The sequence below is a fragment of the Chiloscyllium punctatum genome, chromosome 2, assembly GCF_047496795.1.
Source record: "Chiloscyllium punctatum isolate Juve2018m chromosome 2, sChiPun1.3, whole genome shotgun sequence".
Taxonomy (NCBI): Eukaryota; Metazoa; Chordata; class Chondrichthyes; order Orectolobiformes; family Hemiscylliidae; genus Chiloscyllium; species Chiloscyllium punctatum.
Window position 1 is genome coordinate 128,477,509 of NC_092740.1, and position 26,053 is coordinate 128,503,561.

The following is a 26,053-nucleotide window of genomic DNA, read 5'->3' on the forward strand; positions in this document are numbered from 1 at the left end:
TGTAGTTTGACCCAGTCACATTGCATTTGGAACAGGAACTTCACATTTGCCCTTAAAATAAGAAAAAGTTAGGCTACCTTCTTAAAATATTCTGAGGAGGTCTTGTCTGGTCCATAGTAAGATGGTGGCTTGTTTAAGTAGATTCAGTAGAATGTTGGCTAGAAAGTACTGTTTAAATAGACACCATAGACTGCTGGATGTAATGCATTGTTTAAGTAGACTCACTAGACCACTGGGTGTAATGCACAGTTTATCTAGACTCGGACCACTGGGTGTAATGCATTGTTTGAATACACTCAGTAGAGTGTTGAGTGTAAAGCGCTGTTTAAGTAGACTGAGCAAATTGCTGGCTGTAGTGTGTTGTTTAACTAGTCTCAGTAGACTGGTGACTCTGGTGCATTGTTGGTAGTAGTGTGCTGTTTAAATAGACTATGCTCATGCAGTAAGGAAGCCTCACTGAATGCAAAAAAGGCTGTTTGCAATGAGTGTTCCAACGCTCGCCTATACTGATTGACTGACAAAGCAATGCAAATAGACACTCTGCACAAAAGGAATAGTCACACAAATTAATCAATTTTCCATGAAAGAATACTTATTATCACTCACCTTCCAAGGTCTAGAACCTTAGTTTAAGAACTCCAGCTTTACACTAGTAATTTATTGAAGAAGAACCATTTCTCTGGACCTTACAACGAAGGCAAATATTTTAACATATGAAGAGAATACAACAAGCACAGTGAGTTTTAGAACAAGACATTAGATAGAAGTAATTATGTCACTTTCACAGTTTGCACCCCATCTTTCTGAGGAAATTACTATTACAAATTGTTCATGAATTCTATGCATAAGCCCATTTATTTTGCTCACAATTTGTCTCTGCTGAAATTGATAGTTTACTCTATGATACTTGTGAGGCCCCTAGTTTCTGCCCTTTCTTCATTCTCATAGGATTGAATCATAGACTCATTCAGTCTATTGTGCTATGCCAGCTCTTTGGGCTCTTGCAGCACAGAGATAGTGTCCCTCTGAACCAGGAGACCTGGCCTCAAGTCCCACCTTCTTCAGAAATGTGTAACAACATTTAGATTAGATTATTTACAGTGTGGAAACAGGCCCTTCGGTCCAACAAGTCCACACCAACCCGCCGAAGCGTAACCCACCCAGACCCATTCCCCTACATTTACCCCTTCATCTAACACTATGGGTAATTTAGCATGGTCAATTCACCTGACCCGCACATTTTTTGGACTGTGGGAGGAAACCAGAGCACCCGGAGGAAACCCACGCAGACACAGGGAGAATATGCAAATTCCACACAGAGAGTCGCCTGAGGCGGGAATTGAACCCGGGTCTCTGGTGCTGTGAGGCAGCAGTGCTAACCACCATGCCGCCCATCTCCGAATAGTTTGATCAGAAATATCTACCAACATTGGTTAGAGGAAAGAAAGCAAACTATGTCACCTCTTTGAAAGAACTATCCAAATAAGCCCAATGACCTGCTCTTTCAGCAAAATCCTCCAAATGTTTCCTTTAAAAATATATTTCCAATTTTTTTCGTAGTTATTGTTGAATCTGCATTCCAGATGATACAGCTCATTAAGTAAACTGATTTTTCTTCATACCTTCCCTAGCTTTTTTTTTGCCAAATATTTTAAATCTGTAACCACTGGTTACCAAAATAGTGTCACATAAATATATCTTTTTCTCCTTCTTTATCCATTTCTAAAAATCATTTGACTGATGATTCTACTCACCAACCTCCTTCAGGTTACACAGTCTCTATAATCGTTGTGACTATTGTTTCCCGAAAGGCCAATCTTCTTATTCGAAATGACATATATTTATTTCTTCATGTCCATTGTCTTCTAATTTATACGACTCTGAGCCTCTTGTGAGTTTAACCAAGAGCAGCCATCTTTTACCTTTAATGGTTCCACTCAAAATCTCTTTATTCATTAACACTCCTCAAATTCACTCTTCTTATTCGCTGCAAACCCAATGCCCCTCCACCTCATCACCAAAGTTTCCTCCATTAGATTTGTTTCCATTTTCATGGCAAACACTGACTTTCTCTTCAAGAATGCTCAACTCCCTGAAAAAGTACAGATCAACCAAAATGTTACATCCAAGTATGAGATTACAAGGGGCGATTACGTAAAGTAGATTTGGATTCCCTGAAATATAGAAGGTTGGGAAGGGAACCTTTTAGGAATTTGAAAGAAATTGACACATAGATAACTTTTGTTATTCACTGATGGTATAGGGATGTGGAAGAAAGCCTATAACAATAGTGACAGTCTCAAAATGGAGCCGGGCTATTCTAGGTTGAAGTCAGAAAACACTTCTTCACACGGAAGATGGTGGAAGTGTGGAGCTCTCACACACAAAAAATGCAGTAGATGTTTGCTCAATTAATTATTACTCACATCGATAGATATTTGTCACACAAAATTATTAAAAGATATGGGATCAAGATGAAATTATTGTAAAAATCAGCCATGGTCTGAAGGAGTGGTGAAACTGAATGGCTTCTTCCTCTTATGTGAGGATCTTTGTTCGCAAGAGAGTTCACCTGTAAAGACTGAATGTGCTGCCTGTATACAATGTTATGACACTGTCTGCCAATGCAACCTTCAGACATACAAATCAGTTCCTTTACTGCAGAGCTTGCTTCATAACTTAATGATGTGTTTTACTGTCTTAAGTAAACTGACCCACTGTGTTAATCAACCATTAACATGACATGGTAAACAGTGGTGGAAAGCATTATGCTGATGAAGCTTATTGTGCTTGAAGTGTTCTCAAACAAGTTAATCTACATGTGAAGCACATGGTTGATAGTTTTATATTGTATTAAAGTGCATGAGACAATACCAAATGCTCTTGTTCTTCTAAGCATTGGGAGAGTGATTGAAACCCAGTTGCTGGTTAGTCTGCTATGGATTTTGAAGATGCATGTGGGATTTAGCTCTTTTGGTATTTACAACTTATTACGTGTTTTGCTGTTTTAAATAAGTTGACCCACAAAGAACGTGGCTTAAAAAGGATTTGTTGTAGGTACTGGTTCTCAAACAGACTCGCTACCACAGCCACATCTCCTTCCTCAGCACCTGCCTACGGAACCGACTGATCCCGCACGGACTCCGGACTGCGTTCCGACCAACAAAATTTGGACCCAACCAGGACAACCAGTACCTACAACAAATCCTTTTTAAACCCACTGGTCCTCACCTACCACCCCACCAACCTCCATGTACAGTGTATCATCCACCGTCATTTCCGCCACCTCCAAACGGACCCCATCACCAGAGATATATTTCCTTTCCCTCCCCTATCAGCGTTCCGAAAAGACCACTCCCTCCGTGACTCCCTTGTCAGATCCACACCCCCCACCAACCCAACCTCCACTCCCGGCACCTTCCCCTGCAACCGCAAGAAATGCAAAACTTGCGCCCACACCTCCCCCCTTACTTCCCTCCAAGGCCCCAAGAGATACTTCCATATCCAACACAAATTCACCTGCACCTCCACACACATCATCTATTCCATCCGCTGCACCCGATGTGGCCTCCTCTTTATTGGGGAGACAGGCAGCCTACTTGTGGAACGTTTCAGAGAACACCTCTGGGACACCCGGACCAACCAACCCAACCACCCCATAGCTCAACACTTCAACTCCCCCTCCCACTCCACCAAGGACATGCAGGTCCTTGGACTCCTCCATTGCCAGACCATAGCAACACGACGGTTGGAGGAAGAGCGCCTCATCTTCCGCCTAGGAACCCTCCAACCACAAGGGATGAACTTAGTCAAATCACTCGATCTCAGCCCCGCCTTCCTAACCTGCAATCTTCTTCCTGACCTCTCCGCCCCCACCCCACTCCAGCCTATCACCCTCACCTTGACCTCCTTCCACCTATCGTATTTCCAACGCCCCTCCCCCAAGTCCCTCCTCCCTACCTTTTATCTTAGCCTGCTGGACACACTTTCCTCATTCCTGAAGAAGGGCTCATGCCCGAAACGTCGATTCTCCTGTTCCTTGGATGCTGCCTGACCTGCTGCGCTTTTCCAGCAACACATTTTCAGCTCATACACAAGATCAACCTAGTTAATCTTCTCTGCACTGTCGCGAATGCCAGTATATCCTTCCTTAGATAATGGGTCCAAGACTATTCACAGTATTCCAGCTGTGGTTTGACCAGTGCCTTTTGAATATTTTTTGCAAGGCCTCACAATTTTATATTTCGTTCCCTTTGAAATAAAAGCCAATAAATAATTTGTCTTCCCTATTACCTGCTGAACTTGGATGCTAGCATTTTATAATTCATAAAAAGGCTGGATAGGCTGGGACTTTTTTCATTGAGCAGAGGAGGTTGAGGAGGGTCCTGATAGAAGTTCATTAAATACTGAGAGGTATAAATAGAGTTAATGGTAGTTGCCTTTTCCCTAGGATGGGGGACTTCAAGATTAGGGGCACATTTTAAAGTGGGAAGACAGAGATTTAAAAAAAGACATGAGGGACAAATGTTTTATACAAAGGGTGGTTCATGTGTGGAATGAATTTCCTGAGGAAGTGATGGATGTGAGTGCAATTATAGCCTTTAAAAGATATTTGGATAGGTACATGAATAGGAAAGATTACAGGGATACGGGCCAGGAGCACGCAGGTGAGACTAGTTTAGTTTGGAATTATGGTGGCTTGGACTGGTTGGACTGAAGGGTCTGTTTCCATGCTGTATGAGTCTGTGACTCTATGTACAAAGATCCCAAATCATTCTGCCCTTAAGCTTTCTGCGGTCTTTCCCATTTTAAATAACAGTTAGCTCTTCTATTCTATTCTCTTCCTCTAAAAGAGCAAACCTTACATTTGCTCATGTTAAGTTCCATCTGCCATGTTTCTGCCCACTCATTTAACTTATCTATATACTGACTACAGACTCCTTGCGTTACCCTCATTGCTTGCCATCCCACCTATGAGCATCCTGGATGAACAGTTAATGATTAGACCATTTTCATTAATATGACACTTCTTGTTCCAAATTCCTATGATCAAGGCTATAATATCACTTTCAAATCTAATGACTGTTTTGTATCAGTTCCCGCACATACTTGCAAAGGACAAGTGCACTCACTAACAAGTAGGGATGTCATTAAAGATGATGTCACAACACAGGCACACATTGCACAAAAGTAGTAGCTGAGCTTTGTGTTGGAAATAGCATACAGAATTAAACAAATTCCTGCCTTTATCTCAATTACTCAGACACACATGGTCAAGACCTAGTGGAATAGACAGCAGTAACTTTGTAGAATTCAGGGCAGCCAAGGTAGAGTTGACGCAAACAATCACGAGCCACCTGCAAGAACGAAGAACTTTCATATCAAACATGATTGATTTAGGTTACCATTGATAGGTCCAGGAAAGTGTTTGGAAATTAAAGTCACCTACTGCCTGCTCTTCTTCAATTATTACATTTGCATTTGGGTGTATGTGAACAAAGAGATTATGGTGTATGCTGATACTCTTGTAGCAAACAGTGGGCACCATGAAAAACTGAGATATGTTAACACCTCTGGGATTGCTATTTTAATTTGATTTGATAAGAATTCTATAAAGTTTTGTGGGTTTGTTACTTTTGTTTTTATTATTAATGCTGCTTCTTTCAAAGCATGGCACTAATTTTCCATTTCAAATTGACAAAAGTCTCTGACTATAAAATGGTACACCTAGAGTGCCAATCCACCAATATAACAAGAACTGCAACTATCTCTCTATCCTTGAAATGTCCTTCAGTCCTTCTGAGATACCAGCATTCTTCTAATTCAGGCCTTTTGCCCACCACCCATTGTTCAACCATCCAATGTCATGCTTTTAGCTGTCTGGACCATTCACTCCAGAACTTCCTCTCTCAACCTCCCATCTCTCTTTCACTTTTAAGATGAATCCCTCTGTGTAGCACTTTGTATGTTTAATCAGATTAAAAATTTACAAATAAAAAAAATTTGTGTTGCTGAACTCATTTGTAAGAAACCATATTTTGTGGAATTTTACATATTCTAAGTGAGGAGGTGGAATTGGTCTAATTGGATGACAAGGAAATGTGGCATGGCATATAAAACAGGCTGCAACTTCACCGTGAGATTGATTATCTGCACAGGAAAAGATTAATTTTATCACCTCAATATAGAACAGGATAGTGTTCATTACAGAGGGCTACCAGGAATTATGATTTTCTCATGAAAAACATACAATCATAGAACCACAACAAAATTGAATCTTACAGCACAGAAAGAAAGCCTTCAGCCCTGGCTGACACAAAAGGATGAATGTCAGGGATACTGAGGCACTGAATGCCTGACTCAGTGAGATGCAGTGCTATTGTCAAAGGCTTATGCATTTGTAAATATAGGGTGATTAGTGATGGGATACCTACCTCAGAAGAGTTATTGCAGTGGTGATGAGAGTAAAGCACAATCCTAATGAAGAGTGTACAGCCGTTGAACAACATAATTGAATTTGACAGCACAGAAAGAGACCCTTCAGCCCATCGTGGCTTTGCTGCCTTGTTGAAAGAGCTATTCAACTACTACCACTGCCCCACACTTTACATAGCCTTGCAAATTCCGGCTTGTCAATTATTTATCCAATTGTCTTTTGAGAGTCAGTATTGAATCTGCTTCCAGGGCCCTTTAAGGCAGCACATTCCAGATCACAACAAATCCCTATATAATTAAAGTTCCTATTTATTTTCTGGAAATTTTGCCAATTATCTTAAACCTGTTTCCTTGTTTCTGAGCCTTCTGTGGGTTGAAATTGCCTTTGGATATTCGCTCTATCTCAATCCTGTCATTATTAAAAGCTTTTCAGAATTCTTGTTGAGCTGAGCTTGTGTTATTGGAAAGAAAAGAACTGAAAAGAAACATTTTTCAGATTTTATAAGTTACAGGCACAGATAACATAAAACTTTCATTGCAGGTTTGTAAAACTTAAAACTTAACATGCTGAACAAAACTTCAACTGGAATAATCAGTTCCTACAAAAATTTGCAGTGGTGAAGTAGACAAATGAATAAAAGCAGAAAAGTTCTTTATATGGAAATTACCTGTATATTTGGTTAATAGTAAGACTGAAAGTTAGAAGAATAAGAATAGACAAAGATGATTGAATGATTTCGGAATATAACAGTCACTGATGTTGTGACCTTGAAAAATGTTGTCTTTGGAATGCAACTGGTCTGGGTTGAATAATCTTGGTTGTGATGTCAGACATATTCTAGTGTTATGCTCAACTGTCCCAGAGCATATTATTAAAGCTTCAATTCTCAACTTTTTAAGATTTTCTGTGTTTACCTCCATTGGGATTATAACCCTTAGATTGCTCGCAGCCTGTATATATTTCTGGCATCTTGCCAGGTCATTTAAAAGAAAGCATTTTTGATACACATTTTGAATTCAATGGAATAAATAAACTGGGCAGGTTTGTGAGTGTTACTATCACCCAGTTTCCACTCCTACCTGATATCAACTTCATTTGCTAATCTTGCAATAATGAAACTGCATATCTCTGGATCAGTTTCACCATTTCAGCTTTGACCTTATTATAGACTGATACAATGCAGAAAGAGGTCATTTGCCCTATTGTGCCTGTGCTGCCTGTTAAACGAAACTATCCAATTAGTCCCATTCCCCCTACGGTTTTCCCAGAGCCCTGCAAATCTCCTTACCCTTCAAGTATTCATTCAATTTCTTTTTGAAAGTCATTATTAAATTTGCTTCTTTCAGGGACAGCAGTCCAGGTTATAACTTGATAAATGATATTGTCTTAAACTTGCAGTTTTCTTTTCTGCCAGTTATCTGAAATCTGTGTTCTCTCATTACAGACCCTGCTGCCACTGAACAGTCACTCCTTATCAAAGTCCTAAATGATTATGAATGCCTCCATCAAACCTCTCTTGGCCCCCTCTTCTCTAAAGAGAACGATGCTGTGTAATCTAATAATTTCAAATTTGGTATCAGGGTCAACACATGTGACATAAAAGGGCTTTGCAGTGGTCAGGATTCACAGGCATCCCTGACAGCTCCATTAAACAGCAGGTTTGCATTAAATTGTCAAAACAAAATCAGCATATTTAAAATCTCCATTTACTTTGTTCTTTTGTATCGTGTCCAAATTAGGAATGATACATAGCCTCAGGAACTACATAGAAAGATTGAATTGCAGCATCCGAAAAGCATTTTGAACTGTGTAAGAAAAAACATGAGTTTTGAGTGTGATGCTGGAAAAGCACAGCAGGTCAGGCAGCATCCGAGGAGCAGGAGAATCGACATTTCGGGCTGGAGCCCTTCATCAAGAAGATTCCTCATGAAGGGCGTATGCCCAACTCATCAATTCTCCAGCTCCTCGAATGCTGCCTGACCAGTTGTGCATTTACAGCACCACACTCTCAACTCTGATCTCCAGCAACTGGGGTCCTCACTTTCTCAGAGGAAAAACATTACAAACGCAGAATTACAATGCATTGTACAATGTTCAAAGCAAATACTTTGGCATCCATTTTATAAAAATGATATCATATAAATTATATGTATTCCTAAATATTTGATAACAAATTTCTGAGCTTAACTGAAATGTGATCATTTAGCAAATTCTGTGATTTGCTTCTTAAATAACAAATTTCCCGTTAATAAGACTGGAATTCCCTCTTTATGGTAATTGCAATAAGGTTTCCTGAAAATAAATGTCACTGTACCTGGGCAGCAGTGAATCTAATTGCATTAATGAGCTACTCACAGTAACAGAACACAGATGTCCCATACTGCTATTGTAAAATTTTCTTTAATTCTGTTTTTCAGATCAGATCTGCAGTTACTCCAGAAACATGTGTGATTTCTGTGTTCAGAAATTTAAAACAAGGCATATGCTAACAAAATGGGGGCGATTTGCAGGGCTGGAGAGACCATAGAAAATGAAGGTCCAAGTCTGAGATAACAAGTAATTTAGCACTGAAATGAAAAGAAATTTCTTTACTGAGATGGTTGAGAATGTTGGAACTGTCGACCCAGAAAGCTGTCCACCTGGCCACTCATGTCTAAACTGCATTTTTAAAAAATTTATTAACAGATAATCATTGGATTTTAGGCCAGGTTCAGCTACTTATGGCTGGTATAATTTTGGGATCAATAATTTTTATCCATCTGTTTTAGCCAGAGTGCCATTCAGTACTGATCAGCAAATATAATTAGAGTCATAGAGATGTACAGCATAGAAACAGACCTTTCGGTCCAACCCATCCATGCCGACCAGATATCCCAACCCAATCTAGTCCCACCTGCCAGTGCCTGGCCCATATCCCTCCAAACCCTTCCTATTCATATACCCATCCAAATGCCTATTAAATGTTGCAATTGTACCAGCCTCCACCACATCCTCTGGCAGCTCATTCCATACACGTACCACCCTCTGTGTGAAAATGTTGCCCCTTAGGTCTCTTTTATATCTTTCCCCTCTCACCCTAAACCTACGCCCTCTAGTTCTGGACTCCCTGACTCCAAGGAAAAGACTTTGGTCTATTTACCATATCGATGCCCCTCATAATTTTGTAAACCTCTATAAGGTCACCCCTCAGCCTCCGCGCTCCAGAGAAAACAGCCCCAGCCTGTTCAGCCTCTCCCTGTAGTCCAGATCCTCCAACATCCTTGTAAATCTTTTCTGAACCCTTTCAAGTTTCACAACATCTTTCCGATAGGAAGGAGACCAGAATTGCACGCAATATTCCAACAGTGGCCTAACCAATGTCCCGTACAGCCGCAACATGACCTCCCAACTCCTGTACACAATACTCTGACCAATGATAGAAAGCATACCAAATGCCTTCTTCATTATCCTATCTACTTGCAATGTCACTTTCAAGGAGCTATGAGCCTGCACTCCAAGGTCTCTTTGTTCAGCAACACTCCCTAGGACCTTACCATTAAGTGTATAAGTCCTGCTAAGATTAGCTTTCCCAAAATGCAGCACCTCGCATTTGTCGGAATTAAACTCCATCTGTCACTTCTCAGCCCATTGGCTCATCTGGTCCAGATCCTATTGTAAACGAAGGTAACCCTCTTCGCTGTCCACTATACCTCCAATTTTGGTGTCATCTGCAAACTTACTAACTGTACCTCTTATGCTCTCATCCAATGTCTTGAGCCTCCTAGTTCCAAGGTTGCAAATTCATTTTGGAAAGAACACTTCCTAAATGTTAAAATTATTTCATTTTCAAATTATAGTATTTCTAGACTAATTCTGAACAACTGCTGAGTCACTGAAGTCAACTGCAAACCAAAATGCAAGACAACATGAGAATTCTGAATAGCTCTAAATGCCCACCTCATGAAAATACTGTTGCAAATGTCTAGTTAATGGTTCATGTTGTAATAAGTAATGGTTTTGAAGAAGTTAATGCTATAGATTCAATAAGCTCTAATGATTGCACAAAGCCTTGGGTGAAGAATCAGGTAGTCTAACATAAAGTCGCAACAGAGGTAGATGTGTCACCCTGGCTCCTGATGGTCTTAAGTAATTACACCAAAGCGGTCAATATAATTTGTACCTATCGTTATTATGCAATGAACTGCCTATAGTTATGTAAGACAGATGCCTCTTCTTCTCATGGTTTCACCAATGGTCTGTGCTCTACAACTGATAATGAGAAATGCTCTTAGATATAGCATTGAAGAGAGAACTGGCAGAAAACTACACCTTAACCACCAAGAGCCCAATAAGGCACCAGCAGTTGGCATGACTGTTTAAATCTCTCAGGTAACAATAGTGAAGAGAATCCATTTGACTCTGGAGAAAAAGATACTGAAAAAGTGAGTTTACCGCTTTAAGAAGACGGAGGTATAATAATGTCTCTGACCAGGTTGATTTGAGAAGATCTCATGGAGGCAGGTACATAGTTGAAAGCAGCACTCCAGAAAAAATCCTTCACTTCAGAAGTGGTGAGAGGTACAGAAAAAAAAAGTATGGTTTAGGAAGAGAGTAAAAGCAAATCACACTGGGATAAAACCTAAGAGAAGAAGGCTCTGTGGGAATGACTTGGTGATTTGGGAGTAAGATTTGAGATTTATAATGGCATGAGAGAAAGAAAAATTACTACAACAGTGCAAAAAGACAGGCTGGGATGATCAGAAATGAAAAGGAGTACTTGCCCTTCAAAATAAACACCACTCATGATTCGGCCCCATGGAACAGAACCTCAATAGGTGCAGAAAGGCAAATAAAACATGTAGACAATTGCTACTACTTGGGAAACTCATTTAAAGTTTCAAGGAGTGGCAATAAGTCAAAGGTGTGCTCAGACGATGTATTATTGTTAGAATCTCTTCCTAAAGTCAATATATCCATGTCAAACAATATCTGGAAAAGATACACAAGGCATTCCCAGGGAAAACTGGGGTTCAAAACAACTCCAGTTTCACAGAATTTGTTTATCTCAATGGATATCCCATCATGGCTAAACCATGAATAGGTGCGCTTGTATTCTTCTATCAGACTAAATACTATGACTTTAGAAACAGAGGTTAAAGCATATACCAACGTTTATACATGGTGCAAGTAGGATAACTCTTATGAACACGGGCATGTTACAAGTAGCCCAGCAGCACAAGGAGAATAAGGGATTTGAAATTGTTTACATAATTTGCAATCAACACTTCTTACTTTTGCGCTTATGCGTGTCTTGACCTGGACATCCTTGGATAGCAGAAGAAGTTTGATTAGGTCCAAACTAGGTTCAGAAAAGAAACTATTGTTGACTAACCAGTCAAAAGCTGCAACTGATATTGTGTTCCCCCCCCCCATCTCGTGGTAGAACCCAAACAGGAGAAAGAACCTATCCAAATTATCTATCAAGGCAGAAGAGAATTCTTTCATACTGTCATCAGGGAGGCTCTTTACAGGACTTATTTCTCTCATCATTGCAGAAGATCTCAATCTGTTGTGTCTCAAAGAAAAGCTGTCACTATCAGCGGTGAAAATTGTGCAGAGTTACCAGCAATCCTGCAGGAATGCGACTGAGGATGTTAATACATTTAGTTCATCAAGAAGCCATGCAGAGTGGATGACTGGAGATGGAAATCTAATCAACAAGTTGAAGTAAAAAGCTTATACATGTCAGCACAGATTTATCGGTAGGTAGTGCGTAAAAGCTTGTTCCACCGGACAAGAGATGCATGTGACTTCATGGAAACCATTTCAAGGTCTACAGATTCAGGACACAGTCAACAAGAGGCAGTTGCCTTGTCTGAACACCCTGAATACTGCAAAAAGAGGAATACTTATTGAATTGGCACAATGGCAAAGGATGACATTTGTATTCAGTGAAAATCTGGAATAAAATGCTGGCCAAATAACCATTGTCAATTGGTGAAAAAAGACATCTGGTTCACTAACGTCCTTTGGGAAGGAAATCTGTCACCTTTTTCCCATCTGGTCTAGCCAATGACTCCAGATTCACACCAATGTGGTTAACCTTTAATCGCCCTCTGGGGAATTAGGGATAAGTAGGAATGCTAGCCTAGCCTATGACACCCACATACATGAATGGATAAAAAAAAGTCAAAAAACAATTATCTGGTCCACAAGTCCAAGATACTGCAAAAAAGATAATATTTGTTTCAATAGAGCAGTTATCTGCCATGATGAAAATTCATGACTAAAATGTCCTCCAGATGGAATTATGGGGCAACTACCTGAGTTAACAGCAGGAAAGAGTCCCTCTGTGAAGAAAACACAGGCGGTTGAGAGTTCTCTCAATAAGGTAATGGACCAACTACTACGTTTAGCAGTAATGACACCTTCCACAAAGGAAGGCCAAAAGATAAATGATCGTCCGGTAGGGAAAATGGCTCACAGATCATTCAAAGTCAGGATCTGAATAAAGGTCAACAGTTCTCCTGCCAAAAACCTACCCATCTTCCAAGTCAGGAGGGAATGCTTTCTGGAAGATTTATGCAAAAGCCAGACCCTTGATATCCAGAGTTGGTTTGTTCAGTTGGCTGGTTTGCAATGCACCATGATGCTAACAATGTGGGTTCAATTCCTGGACTATGAACAACTTTCCTCAACCTCCCCCCTTGCCTAAGATGTGGTGACCCTCAGGTTAAACCACCACAAGTCATTTCCCTATAATGAGACAGCAGCCCTGTGATCCAGTAGGACTGTGGGAGCTTCACCTATTAGTGAGGTGGTGCATTTTGGAAGGTCAAGTACTGGTGGAAATTGTACAGTGAATGACAGAACCCTTGGGAGTATTAATATGTAGAGGGATCTGGGTGCATAGGTCCACAGTTGACTGAAGGTGGCAATGCAGGGAGATAAGGTGGTAAAAAAGGCCTAAGGCATGCTTGCCTTCATTGGAAGGGGCATTGAGTATAAAGATAGACAAGTTATGCTGCAGCTTTAAAGAACTTTAGTTAGGCCATACTTGGAATATGTGTACAGTTCTGGTCATCACACTACTAGAAAGATGTGGATGCTTTACAGGGGGTACACGGAAGGCTTACCAGGATGTTGCCTGGTATGGGGGAGTTTTAGCTATGAAGAAAGATTGGATAGACTGGGTTTGTTTTCACCGGAACACAGGAGGTTGAGGGTCAACTTTGTAGAGGTTTATAAGATTGTGATTGGTACGGATTGAGTGGAAAGTATGAAACTTTTTCCCAGGATGGAAGGGTCAATTAGTAGGGGACACAGGTTCAAGGTGCGAGGGGAAAGTTTAAAAGAGATGTGCGAGGCCAGTTTTTCACAGAAAGGGTGGTGAGTGCGTAGAACGCGTTGCCAGAGGAGGTGGTAAAGGAGACAAAACAGCAACATTCAAGAAGTACCTGGACGAACACATGAATAGGAAGGGACTGGAGGGATACGATCCTGTTAGTCAAGACAGTTTTAGTATGGAAGGGCAAAATGTGTCAGCGCAGGCTTGGAGGGTCAAAGGGCCTGTTCTTATGGTGTATTGTTCTTTGTTCTTTGAATTCAAAGATACAGGATAAATGGAGTAGTGGAAAATGTAAAGATGTTAGAACATGAACATGTAAATATTTACATGGAATAAAAGTTAGGGGAGATATGAGGTAATGATTCTGAAAGAGTTAATTTAGAAATTACATTAAGTTCCATTCAATCTGATGACTGCTCACAGAGAATCATGTCTCTCGTAAAAAGTTCTGTTTGAGCCAAATGTGTCATTTCTGGCTGCTGATACTCTCAAGTAATTCTGTTTCACTTGTACCTATAGCTATTTTGCAATAAACTGATTCTTACTATGTAAAACAAGTGCCTCTTTTGTTGATGCTCACTAGTGGTCTATCCTCTATCAATAATAATTAGATAGACCTTAAATTCCACATTGTCTTAAAGTAATCTCAGCCAGGTGGACCTCATAGAATATAAATTCCCTGTTAATCTGGTCCAGTCAGAGACCCTTGGCTGACATAAAAGGATAAATGTTAGGGATATTCAAGCACTGAATGCCTGACTCAGTGAGAGGTAGTGCAATTGTCATAGGCTTATGCATTTGTACATATAATTGGTGATAGGATAGACTCAGACGTACAGCACGGAAACAGACCCTTCGGTCCAACTTGTTCATGCCGACCAGATATCCCAACCCAATCTATCCCACCTGCCAGCACCTGGTCCATATCCCTCCAAACCCTTCCTATTCATATACCCATCCAGATGCCTTTTAAATGTTGCAATTGTACCAGCCTCCACCGCTTCCTCTGGCAGCTCATTCCATAAATGTACCACCCTCTGTCTGAAAAAGTTGCCCCCGAGGTTTCTTATATATTTCCCCTCTCACCCTAAACCTATGCCCTCGAGTTCTGGACTCCCTCACCTCAGGGAAAAGATTTTGTCTATTTACCCTATCCAAGTCCCTCATGATTTTATAAACCTCTATAAGGTCACCCCTCAGCCTCCGATGCTGCAAGGAAAACAGCCCGAGCCTGTTCAGCCTCTCCCTGTAGCTCAAATCCTCCAACCCTGGCAACATCCTTGTAAATCTTTTCTGCACCCTTTCAAGTTTCACAACATCTTTCCGATAGGAAGGAGACCAGAATTGCACGCAATATTCCAATAGTGGCCGAACCAATGTCCTGTACAGCCGCACCATGACCTCCCAACTCCTGTACTCAATACTCTGACCAATAAAGGAAAGCATACCAAACACCTTCTTCACTATCCTATCTACCTGCGACTCCACTTTCAAGGAGCTATGAACTTGCACCCCCAGGTCTGTTTGTTCAGCAGCACTCCCTAGGACCTTACCCTTAAGTGGATAAGTCCTGCTAAGATTTGCTTTCCCAAAATGCAGCACCTCACATTTATCGAAATAAAGCTCCATCTGTCACATCTCAGCCCATTGGCCCATCTGATCAAGATCCCGTTGTAATCTGAGGTAACCTTCTTCGCCTCCAATTTTGGTGTCATCTGCAAACACTAACTTATACCTCTTATGCTCACATCCAACTCATTTATATAAATGAAAAGCAGTGGACAGAGCACTGATACTTGTGGCACGCCACTGGTCACAGGCCTCCAGTCTGAAAAATAACCCTCCACACCCTCTGTCTTCGACCTTTGAGCCAGTTCTGTATCCAAATGGCTAGTTCTCCCTGTATTCCATGAGATCTAACCTTGCTGATCAGTCACCCATGGGGAACCTTGTGGAACACCTTACTGAAGTCCATATAGATCACATCTACTGCTCTGTCCTCAACAATCCTCTTTGTTACTTCTTAAAAAAACTCAATCAAGTTTGTGAGAAATGATTTCCCACGCACAAAGCCATGTTGACTATCCCTAATCAGTCCTTGCCTTTCCAAATACATGTACATCCGGTCTCTCAGGATTCCCTCCAACAACTTGCCCACCACCAACGTCAGGCTCACTAGTCTATAGTTCCCTGGCTTGTCCTTACCACCTTTCTTAAAGGGTGGCACCACATTTTCCAACCTCCAGTCTTCCGGCACCTCACCTGTGACTATCAATGATACAAATATCTCAGCAAGAGGCCCAGCAATCACTTCTCTAGCTTCCCAGAGAGTTCTAGGGTACATCTGATCAGGTCCTGGGGATTTATCCACCATTATGCATTTCAAGACATCCAGCATTTCCTCCTCTGGAATATGGACATCTTTCAAGATGCAGAGTTATTTCAGTGGCAACAAGAGTAAAGCACAATCCTCGAGAAATTCACTTGCAGCAGTCATTTTGAAGTTAGAAGTAAGCATTTTCTTACATCATACGTCACTTTAGGAAGCTCGACCCATTTCACCCTGCTGTCGATGACTGGACCCAGTCATTTTTTTTTGGGCAAACACCATTTATACCAGTGAAAAAGAACAAGTAATTTTTCTGATAGCCTGTGGAGCTTCAGCATTTTTTTGTCATTAGGAGCCTAACTTTCCCTGACATTAAATCTTTTGAGAATTAATTGACATACATAAGGAATATTACAAACCTAAGTCTTCTTTAATTCTGATTTGCTATTACTTTAACTCAGCAATTCAAGAACCAGAAGAACCGCATCAGGGTTTTTGACTTGGTCAATATGACTGGCAGAAGCTTGTGAATTTAGTGTAACCTTAAATGAGATGGCTTAGAGACTATCTAGTTTGTGGGATTAATAATGTGACTGTGCACGAATGCCCAATGGATGAAGCTTAGCTGGACTTCAAATAGGTGCTACAATTGACTTGGGATAGAATAGAATTTGTATAGTGTGGAAACAGGCCCTTCAGCCCAACAAGTACACACCGATCCCCCCCGAAGAGTATCCCACCCAAACTCATTCCCCTACCCTATTACTCTACATCTACCCCTGCCTAATGCACCTAATCGACACATCCCTGAACACTATGGGCAATTTAGCATGGCCAATTCACCTGAGCTGCACATCTTTTGATTGTGGGAGGAAACAAGAGCACCCAGAGGAAACCCACACAGACATGGGGAGAATGTGCAAACTCCACACAAACAGTTGACTGAGACTGGAATCAAACCTGGGTCCCTGGCATTGTGAGGCAGCAGTGCTAACCACTGAGCCACCGTGCCAGCTATATGATTGAAAAATGCAGCAAGTGGAGTACGTGAGTTGCAAGGTATTCTAATGGAAGTGGGCACTCTCGCCAGTCTGCCTGAGCTTGGGAATACCATTTGAATGCAAGCAACTGCACAGCCTCACTCAGAAAATATCCTGATAAGAATAACTCTCGGTCAGCTCACAGCAAAACCTCAGTACAAATTCAAGTCTTGGCCAAACAGTTATAATTTTCTTCAGGATCCTGCCCAGTAGGTCATTGTAATTGTTGTTGATGTGCCGATTCGGGACAGCAACAGAGTCCTGTTAGACTTAAATGGAGTAAGATAATTCATAGGCCAGTATTCAGGAGGGTGTCCAGGAGAGCTCATAACCTGGAAACGTCACCTTAGCAAAACCCAAATCAGAACCATTCGTGATAAATGCCTGATTAAGTGGTCATCCAGTTCAAATGGAGATTGATACTGCTCCAGCTGTACCTGTGATCATAGAACTAGGTTTTAATAAAATTTGCTCTGGACTCCAGCCCTTACCTTTGCGCGAGACCTCGGCTAGATGGTGAACCTATACCAGGGAACCTTTGCAGATTAAGGGTACAATCTCTGTTCTGGTCTCCTATGAAAAGCTGGTTCAGTAGCCAGTGAATTTAGTAAAAGTTTCCAACCCAACCTTGGTGGGGTGAAATTAGTTGTGACAGATACACCAAAATTGGGTCAATGTTTTTTTCAATTAAAAATAGGCTGCCTAAGTGAAGTCCTAATTAAATACCCAAAGACTTGCCAGTTTAGGGACTCTCAGAAGAACCAAAACAACTTTGTATGTTCACCAGCAAGCAATTTTGGAAGGCTCACTCCAGTGCCATTTGCCTTATGGGCAAAAGTAGAACAGAACTCAGAAGACCAAAAAGTGAAGCAATCATCAAACCACTCCAATTCACAGGATGGGCCAATTTTGAAGCCCAATAGGGTTGACTTGTCTTTGTGGGGTTTTTAAACAAACAATAAATTGTTCTTCACAATTGGATAAATATCCACTACCTTGGATAGAGGATTTGTACGCAAAGCTAGCAGGAGATTTGTCCTTCACGAAACTGGACATGAGCCATGTTTACTTGCAATTGTGTTTAACCCAGGATTCTCGGAAGTATGCTAAAATTAATACCCATAAGCCTTTGTACCAATATACAAGTCTAACTTTCAGTGTATTGTCAGCCTGTTCAAATATTCAGCAGACGATGGAGAACATTTTGCAAGGTCTACTTCAGGTTGCCATTTACCTAGATGATGTCCTGACAACAGGAAAACTAATAAGGAACACTTAGAGAACTTGACCAAAATCCTAAGGTGCTTTATGTGCATATGCCTTAGAAGGGAAATATGTGTATTCCTGGCACCCAAAGTGACCTACTTGGGCTACAGAGTCGACAAGAGCAGGCTACACCCATTGAAAGATAGAGTGAGCGTGATCACATCTGTCCAGGAGCTTAGGTAAATTATTATGGCAAGTTCACACTCAACCTGGCATTCATCCTGGCATCATAGCATGAAATCTTAAAACAAAAGGTCAGGTTTGGAAATGGCCTCATAGACAGGCCCTAGCTTCGATGAATTAAAGAATCCACTATCATTCTCAAACATGTATGCACACTATGATCCCAAGAAAGATCTGGTATTGATGTGCAATGCCTCCCAGTATGGCATTGGCATGATATTTGCTCATAAATGGCCCATTACAGAGGAATGGCCAATAGCTTACGTATTTTGAGCTTTTGTTAATGCAGAGCATAAATGCATCCAGATTGAAAAAGGAGGATTGTGGTCATATTTGGAGTCAGGAAGTTCCACCAATACCTTTATGGGTGAAAATTCATGATAATCACAGACTACAAACTCCTATTTAGTTTGTTTAAAGAAGACAAGGCAGTGCCACCAATAACTTTGGGCTGCATTCAGCAGTGGCCTCTTAATTGTGCTGATAATTAAAGGTGAAAGGGCATCACGAATGCCATTGGGGAGAAATGAGTAGCATAAGGAGTGGAGTCAGGGCTGCAAAGTGAGAAAATGAACTGCAAAGGGGGAAGAGAGGCAAAACAGAACATTGAGGCTATCAAGAGGTGTGAGGGCTTGTAAAGAGGAAATAGGGTTTGCAAATGGGAGAAAGCAGTCATTACACAGTATGAATAGATTACAGTGCAGGCCACAGAAAACATGTTTAGAATGACGGTCTTTTGTATATACAGTGTGTTAATTTTTTTTAAAAAGCATATACATAATTCTGTTTCTTGTCTTTAATTGTATGTTTAGGAAATTTAAGTGGTCTCTACAAGCTTATTTTTATTCTGTTTCAGTATGAATCCAACTAATTCAAATGATAACACACAGTATATTTTTACAAAGTGACTGCTTCATCTAATGAAGAAATGAATGAGACTGAAGAAGTCCAAAGATGTGCAGGTTAGATGGATTGGCCATGCTACATTGTTCATTGGGATGTGTACATTAGGTGCATTAGGCATAGTTACAAGGATAGGGTAATGGGGGTGAGTGTGGGTTGCATACTTTTTGGAGAGTCAGCATGAACTTGTTGGGCTGAATGGTCTGTTTCCATACTGTAGCGATTCTATGAAAGCCCCAGAAAACCAAAACCCCAGAAATCAAAAATAGTCCTCCGGAAATTGCAAGAGGAGCCCTAACAAAATATTGAGCCCCGGTCAGTATAATTTCAGTTAATCTTCACTGCACACTAAAGCATTTTGTCCTTCTGAAAGCACTCAGAGGAATTTAACACAATATTCCAGCAAGTACCTAAACACGTATTTTATAAAGACGTGGCATAATTTCCTTGCTTTTTGTGTTCTGTATATACTTACGAAGAAACATACACAGCTTATCCTATCCATTTGGGCATGTGATTCCCCAAATGTCTAAGCACACTTTAAAATTGTAACACCTGGTTGATGTTGTCTCCCTTCATCCTTCCTTTCACAATATTCTTAAAACCTGGACTGTAAAAATTAGGTTCTACCAATGACGTACATGGAATCAGTAGCGCTAGAAAAGCCGCAGTAAGAATTTGGAATCTATATTTAAAGAGATATTTTCTTCAACTTCTCTCTACACAGTTTAACTTTTCAGAATTTTTTGGAGGGCATTGGGGCAGGAATGTCATTAGTAGTGGTATTCCTATCAGTATTCTACAAGCAATGGAGTGCACAAGCAGAATGTATAGCATATGGTATCAGGAATACTCATTACTTCCACTGCACTCTAGTACTGGGTACATCTTACGGCAGTGATAGTAAATGAATGCCTATCAAGGCTGGGGTCCAGCAGGAAATGTTGGAGACAACAGTGCTATCAAAATCAAAAATCAAAAGCAGTGCTATCTCCTCAAGAGAAATAACTGCAAAATACATACTATTCCTCCTGGTCTAACAGAGACCATCAAAATCAGTTTGTAAGAAAATTCTTTATGCAGAGAATGGGGAGGATGTGGAAACTGCTGCTATGCAGAGTGATTGGAGAAAATAATATAGATACTTTGAAGGGAAAAGTAGATAAAACACATTGGGATAATGGAATAGAAAGAGATTCTAATAGTTGGATGAAAGAGGATGGGGGAGGTTTAAGTGGAGCATGAATGAACTGATGAGGCCAACTGGTCTGGTTTCTATATAGTATTAAAAGTGGTGTAAAACACACAGACACTTAATTCCCATCCAAGCTAGCACAGGAAACATTTCCAAGGACATGTTAGATTACTCTCTGCAGATGCAGTATATTGTAGACCAGGGCCAATAGCTTCAATTGCACCAAGTACTGCCACATGTTCTAAGGAAGAATCTTCTCAGACCCAAAATGTTCATTTTGTATATAAGCCACGAGCACCAACAGCAGTAATACGTTTGACAGAATGATTGTGTTTCACAGAATGTCGCTCTCTTGCTTAGGAGATAGATGATTGTGGGTTCATTTCTGTCCTTCATTGGTTTCGTGAAATGCCTTTCTTTTTGACAACTTCAAAGAGTCTACATAAATGTAAGTTGTTACTATTATAGTCTACGACTGCCACTGATTGTGAAATGATTTTTCTGACGCAACAGAATGATTGTAACATTTTATTTGTTGCCTGCAAACTCTGCCTCTATTTTCTCGATGCATGGGTGTTATAAGACATGGATACATGTATTTCCCTTGCTTTAGCCTTCTGTTCTTTCTTTCATTCTTAGAAAGGGCGTCATAAACACGGTCTAAACAAAGCAAGTACTGAATATGCTTACCTAAAAATGGTCACACACTGGGGGAAATGAATGTCTTTTTGTTATGTTGCACATGTTCAGAAATGTATAAAGTAGCCCAAATGACAAACTTGCTACAGTTGAAGATTGGTTCATATACTCTTGAGGTAATAAACCTGCAATTAAGTAACACTTTCCAATCTCAGGGCTTTCCAAAACATGTTACCAGTACAGAGGTTATGCCATATACACATGTACGAATCAGGAACAGGATTAGCCCATTCATATCCTCAAGCACTCTCACCATTCAATAAGAGCATGGCCAATCTAAATCTTCAATCCACATTCTCACCGATCCCTGATAACTTTTTAGCACATGTCTTGACAAGAATCTATCTACTTTGCCTGAAAAATATTCAAGGACTCTGCCTCCGCCACCACTTGGTTAGGCTACAGTGAACCACTCTGATGACTATATCACAAACAGAAGATTGGTATTTGAATAGATTTAGTACCTTAATAGCAGTATAGAGAGGTTATGCCTTTCAGAGAAAAATAAACAGGCTGGGACTTTTATCTCCAGAAAAGAGAAAGCTGAGAGAACCCGATAGAAATGTTTGAAATGATAGAAGGTTTGAAAGGATAGAATTAGTGACCAATTAGTAAGATATTCACTAATACATTCAAGAAGGAACTCAGGAGAAACCTAGTTACCCAGAGAGTGTTGACAGGATGGAACTCACCAGCAAAGACAAAATGAGGTGATAGAATAGATGTCTTTCAGGGTAAGCTAGATCAATGCAGAAAGGAGAAAGAACTGAAAGTTACATTGATAGTTTTAGATAAGGAAGTTTGGGTAGAGGCTTGTGTGGAGCATAGAAATGTTGGGCTAAACAGCATGTTTCTATGCTATAAATAATTAATTCTTCTAACTTGCAAAAGCCCTATCCTGCCTATAAATTCCTCCATCCTATTTTCATGCTGTTGAAATCAAGATCCATCAGTATCCAAATCCTCACCCTTGCCTCCAGGACCAACCAGTTCCTCTTGTCCGCATATTTAATTTCTCTAGTTATCACTTTCAAAGTCTAGGTTCAACATAATTTAATTACAACTGATGTATCCATGTCACTCTTCAAAATTTGAAGATTAAGGTCCTGAATGGGGATGGCACAGGTTCTCCGGTTTCTTTCCACAGTCTAAAGATGTGCAGGTTAGGTGGGTTGGCCATGCTAAATTACTCACGATGTCCAGGGATGTGTAGGTTAGGTAGATTAACCATGGGTGGGATGCTCTTTCGAGGGTCAGTGTAGATTCAATGGGCTGAATGGCCTGCTTCCACATTCCAGGGATTCTATAAATTATGAGTTTTAGCACCTCTGATTAAATTGCAAAAAATGCCACCCAAATTTGCTCAAGATTCAAGATGATATATCTAAGTCAGTGGCAAACATATCCATCTATTTGCTTTTGTTTCAATGTTCATAAAAGAGTGAGGGATAAGGAGGAGGTCAGTTATTATTTGGAAGACTCAAGTCTAGATGGAATAGAGAAACAAAAGGATCTTGGAATACAAATGTATCAATCACTAAAAGTTGTGCAACAGGTTTGCAAGGCCAGAAAAGAAGAAGGATAGCACTGAAAAGTAGAAAGGTCACATCCCTGTCTGGTGGGAAAGAGAAATGCTCTCTTTGGATTCTCTCCATTAACTTGAGCCACTGACATAATGTCGTCACCATGAAATCCAACAAGGAATTAAGCAAAATCTCCACAATGGGTGATGAAAATAAGGAATTAGCTACCTCTAAGGTGACTGAATAGAATAATATAGACACATTGAAGGAGAACTAGATACACACGTGATGGAGAAGGAAGAGTGTTATGATAATAGATTTAGAGGAGGTAAAGTAGAAGGAGGCTTGAGTTGAATTTCAACTTCAACAAGAATGGGTTAGTTCAAATAGCATATTTCAACATCATATATCCTATGAAATATTTCTCTTTTGCCCTGACCCTCCAAATTCTATATCCGCCAAGAACTCTGCACTTCTCCGATTCTGGCCATTTGCTTCCAAGCATTTTAAATCTCTGTTAGCTCAACTGGCGATGCAGAGTGATGCCAATAGCACGGCTTTAATTTCTGCACTAGCTGAGGTTACCATAAAGGCCCTGCATTCTCAACCGTACCCCTCACCCGAACTGTGTTGACTCTCAGGTCAAACTCATCAACTTTCTCACTCTTTAATGAGTCAGTAGTCATCTCAAACTATGGTGATTTTATCTTACTTTCATTGGTGACTGTATCTTAAGCTGCTAAAGTACCAGCTTCGCAATTAGCTCTATCCTCCTCTTTAGGAATTCCTTAAAATCTACATCTCCTCAACTGTTCTAACATCTCCTTTTATGCTTTGGTGTCACGTATTCACACTCCTGTCAAACACCTTGGGACTGTTTAATGTGTTAAAGGTGCTTTATAAATGCAAATAATTGAGATGCTAATTTCCAAATTATGGTGATACTCCCCTGATGAGCTGAACATTAAGCTCAATATCAATTACTGTCAAGTACAAAACTCCCCTCTTCAGAAATATCCAAAGTTTATATTTAGTTTTGTGGAATTAATATACCAGAAAAGATCAAATAGTCTCGGAATCAGAAAGTGCAAAATCCTTACAAAACAAACCTTCACAAAAATGTTAGATCGCTTTTTAAATAAGAAAATCTCCAAAGAAAGGAGAACAAAATCATAAAATGCTACATCTGGCCAACATCGCCACAGGGATGTAAATTTGGAATATATGCAAGATCACGGAAGATAAATTAAAGGCAGCCGAGATGTACTTTCTGAGACATATGATGAAGATTAGTTGGACAACACATGGGAGCAATGAAAACATTTTGAGGAAAAGCAGGCACTCAAGAAGAAATGTTACAAATGATCACTGAGAGACAACGATAATTCCTTGGACATGCCCTTAGGAGGGAAACTGAAACATCTGGTTGCGACTGGTAAAAACTGGAGACTACAGAGCAAGAGGGAGACGAAAAGAGGACATTGCAAAACACGACACCTGAAAAATTTGCCAAATTCAATTTTTTCTAAGAGGTGCTGCCATAGTGATAGCAATGTTACATCATCAAATGTGGCTTAAGATACAGATCCATGTAAAACTTCAAAACATACCAACTGGTTATGCTTACTGAAACCTTCCATGCATTTATATATTAAACACCCCTAGCTGAAATAAATTGATATTTAAATCCTTTCCTTAAGTTTGGGTCTGCTTGAAAAGTGATTCTAAAGCAGGTTAAGAAAAATATGGAAAAATCAACCATTCATATCCAGACTGGTGATTAATTGATTCATATGCTGTTTTTTTTCCCATATCCCAATATATTTCTGTGAAGAAATCTTACGTGTGCCCTCTACTCAATGTACGTGTTGGATTGAAGGTGAGACGTTTCCAATACAGTACCACCACATTTTATGTTATAACCCTAATGTGCCATAAACTTACAGGTATAAAAACAGCGAACTGCCAGTGCTGGAAATCGGAAACAAAAACAGAAATTGCTGGAGAAACTCGGCAGGTTTGGCAGCACCTGTGGAGAGAAAGCTGAACTAACGTTTCGGGTTCAGTGACCCTTCTTCAGAACTGGGGAAACACCTGTTAGTTGGGATGCGAAATTTCAAAAGTGACTTGCAAAAGTTAAGGGGGCGGGGGAAGAAACCCAAAGATTGATATTCCTACAGAAATCTATGAAGAAACATTTTGCTAATGCGATATCCCCCTGAGTTCAAATGGCATTAGAATAATTTTGGGCATTTATGTTTTTTGGAAAGCGTTCTGTCCCTTACCCCGTTGGCAGCTGCCATCTGGACAATGGTCTCTATAGCGGTCCTGCTGAAGTATCTCCCATCACTTCCTACCACCATGGTACAGCCTTGACGGTCTCTCAGGTCTATTGAAGACAGCACACTTTGAGTAAAGTTCTGCAGATAGTTCCTCTTGCTCTCGAACACGGAGGTTTTCTTCCTCAAGCCGCTGGTCCCGGGTCTCTGGTCGTCGTAAGGGACGGTCTGAACTGTAACTACGGGGATGGGGGCGTTTTCCATACTGCCTGAGCTCGCTTCGCACTCGCTGAGCTTCAGTTGCTGTTATATCCTTAGCTCGAAGTCTATCTGGGAGTTGCCAACAAAACACACACACACACACACAACAATGAGCAGAGGAGGAGGAGAGAGGGCTGAACACTTTGAAATGAACTACAGCAGCGAACCAAAAATAGCCCCTGGAAAGAACACTAGAGAATTATCGACTTGCGCCAGTGTTGTAACTGGATGCTGTGTGTGCTGCAAGCAACACTTGTTAGAGGGAATCACTCGCTGTCAGCCCCGAGCACAGCTCCCTCCAAACACCTCCTAATGGGGTCAGGGCTGCTCCAGATCTGTCTCCGCCTTTCCCAACAATAGCAACTTAAACCGCTCCGCAAAAAAACACCGACCTCTGTGGAACTTGACATCAGCATATTCGTTAGTTTCCTCAGGGCTTTACAACTATTCACAAGCACAATTGTGTACTTTTTAAAAAATTGATTTGACGAGATGCGGGTAGTTGCAAAGGCCGTTTATTGCCCATTTCCAGATGCTCTAGAAAAGGAGCTGCTCTCTGGAACCCCTGTAATCGATGTAGTGTAAGGATACTAATAATATCATGAAGAGGAA

At 40.6% G+C, this 26,053-nt stretch overlaps 1 protein-coding gene across 1 annotated transcript in view; it reads right to left on the reverse strand.

The window, feature by feature from the left end:
- Positions 1–25,745, reverse strand: part of pgm5 (phosphoglucomutase 5) — a 175,745-nt gene extending 150,000 nt beyond the window's left edge. Inside the window, exon 1 of the mRNA XM_072588634.1 lies at positions 25,187–25,745. Within this exon, the coding sequence (XP_072444735.1) occupies positions 25,187–25,444 (258 nt within the window). The 5' untranslated portion in view covers positions 25,445–25,745. The remainder of the gene's footprint in view (positions 1–25,186) is intronic.
- Between the last annotated feature and the right edge of the window lie 308 nt (positions 25,746–26,053).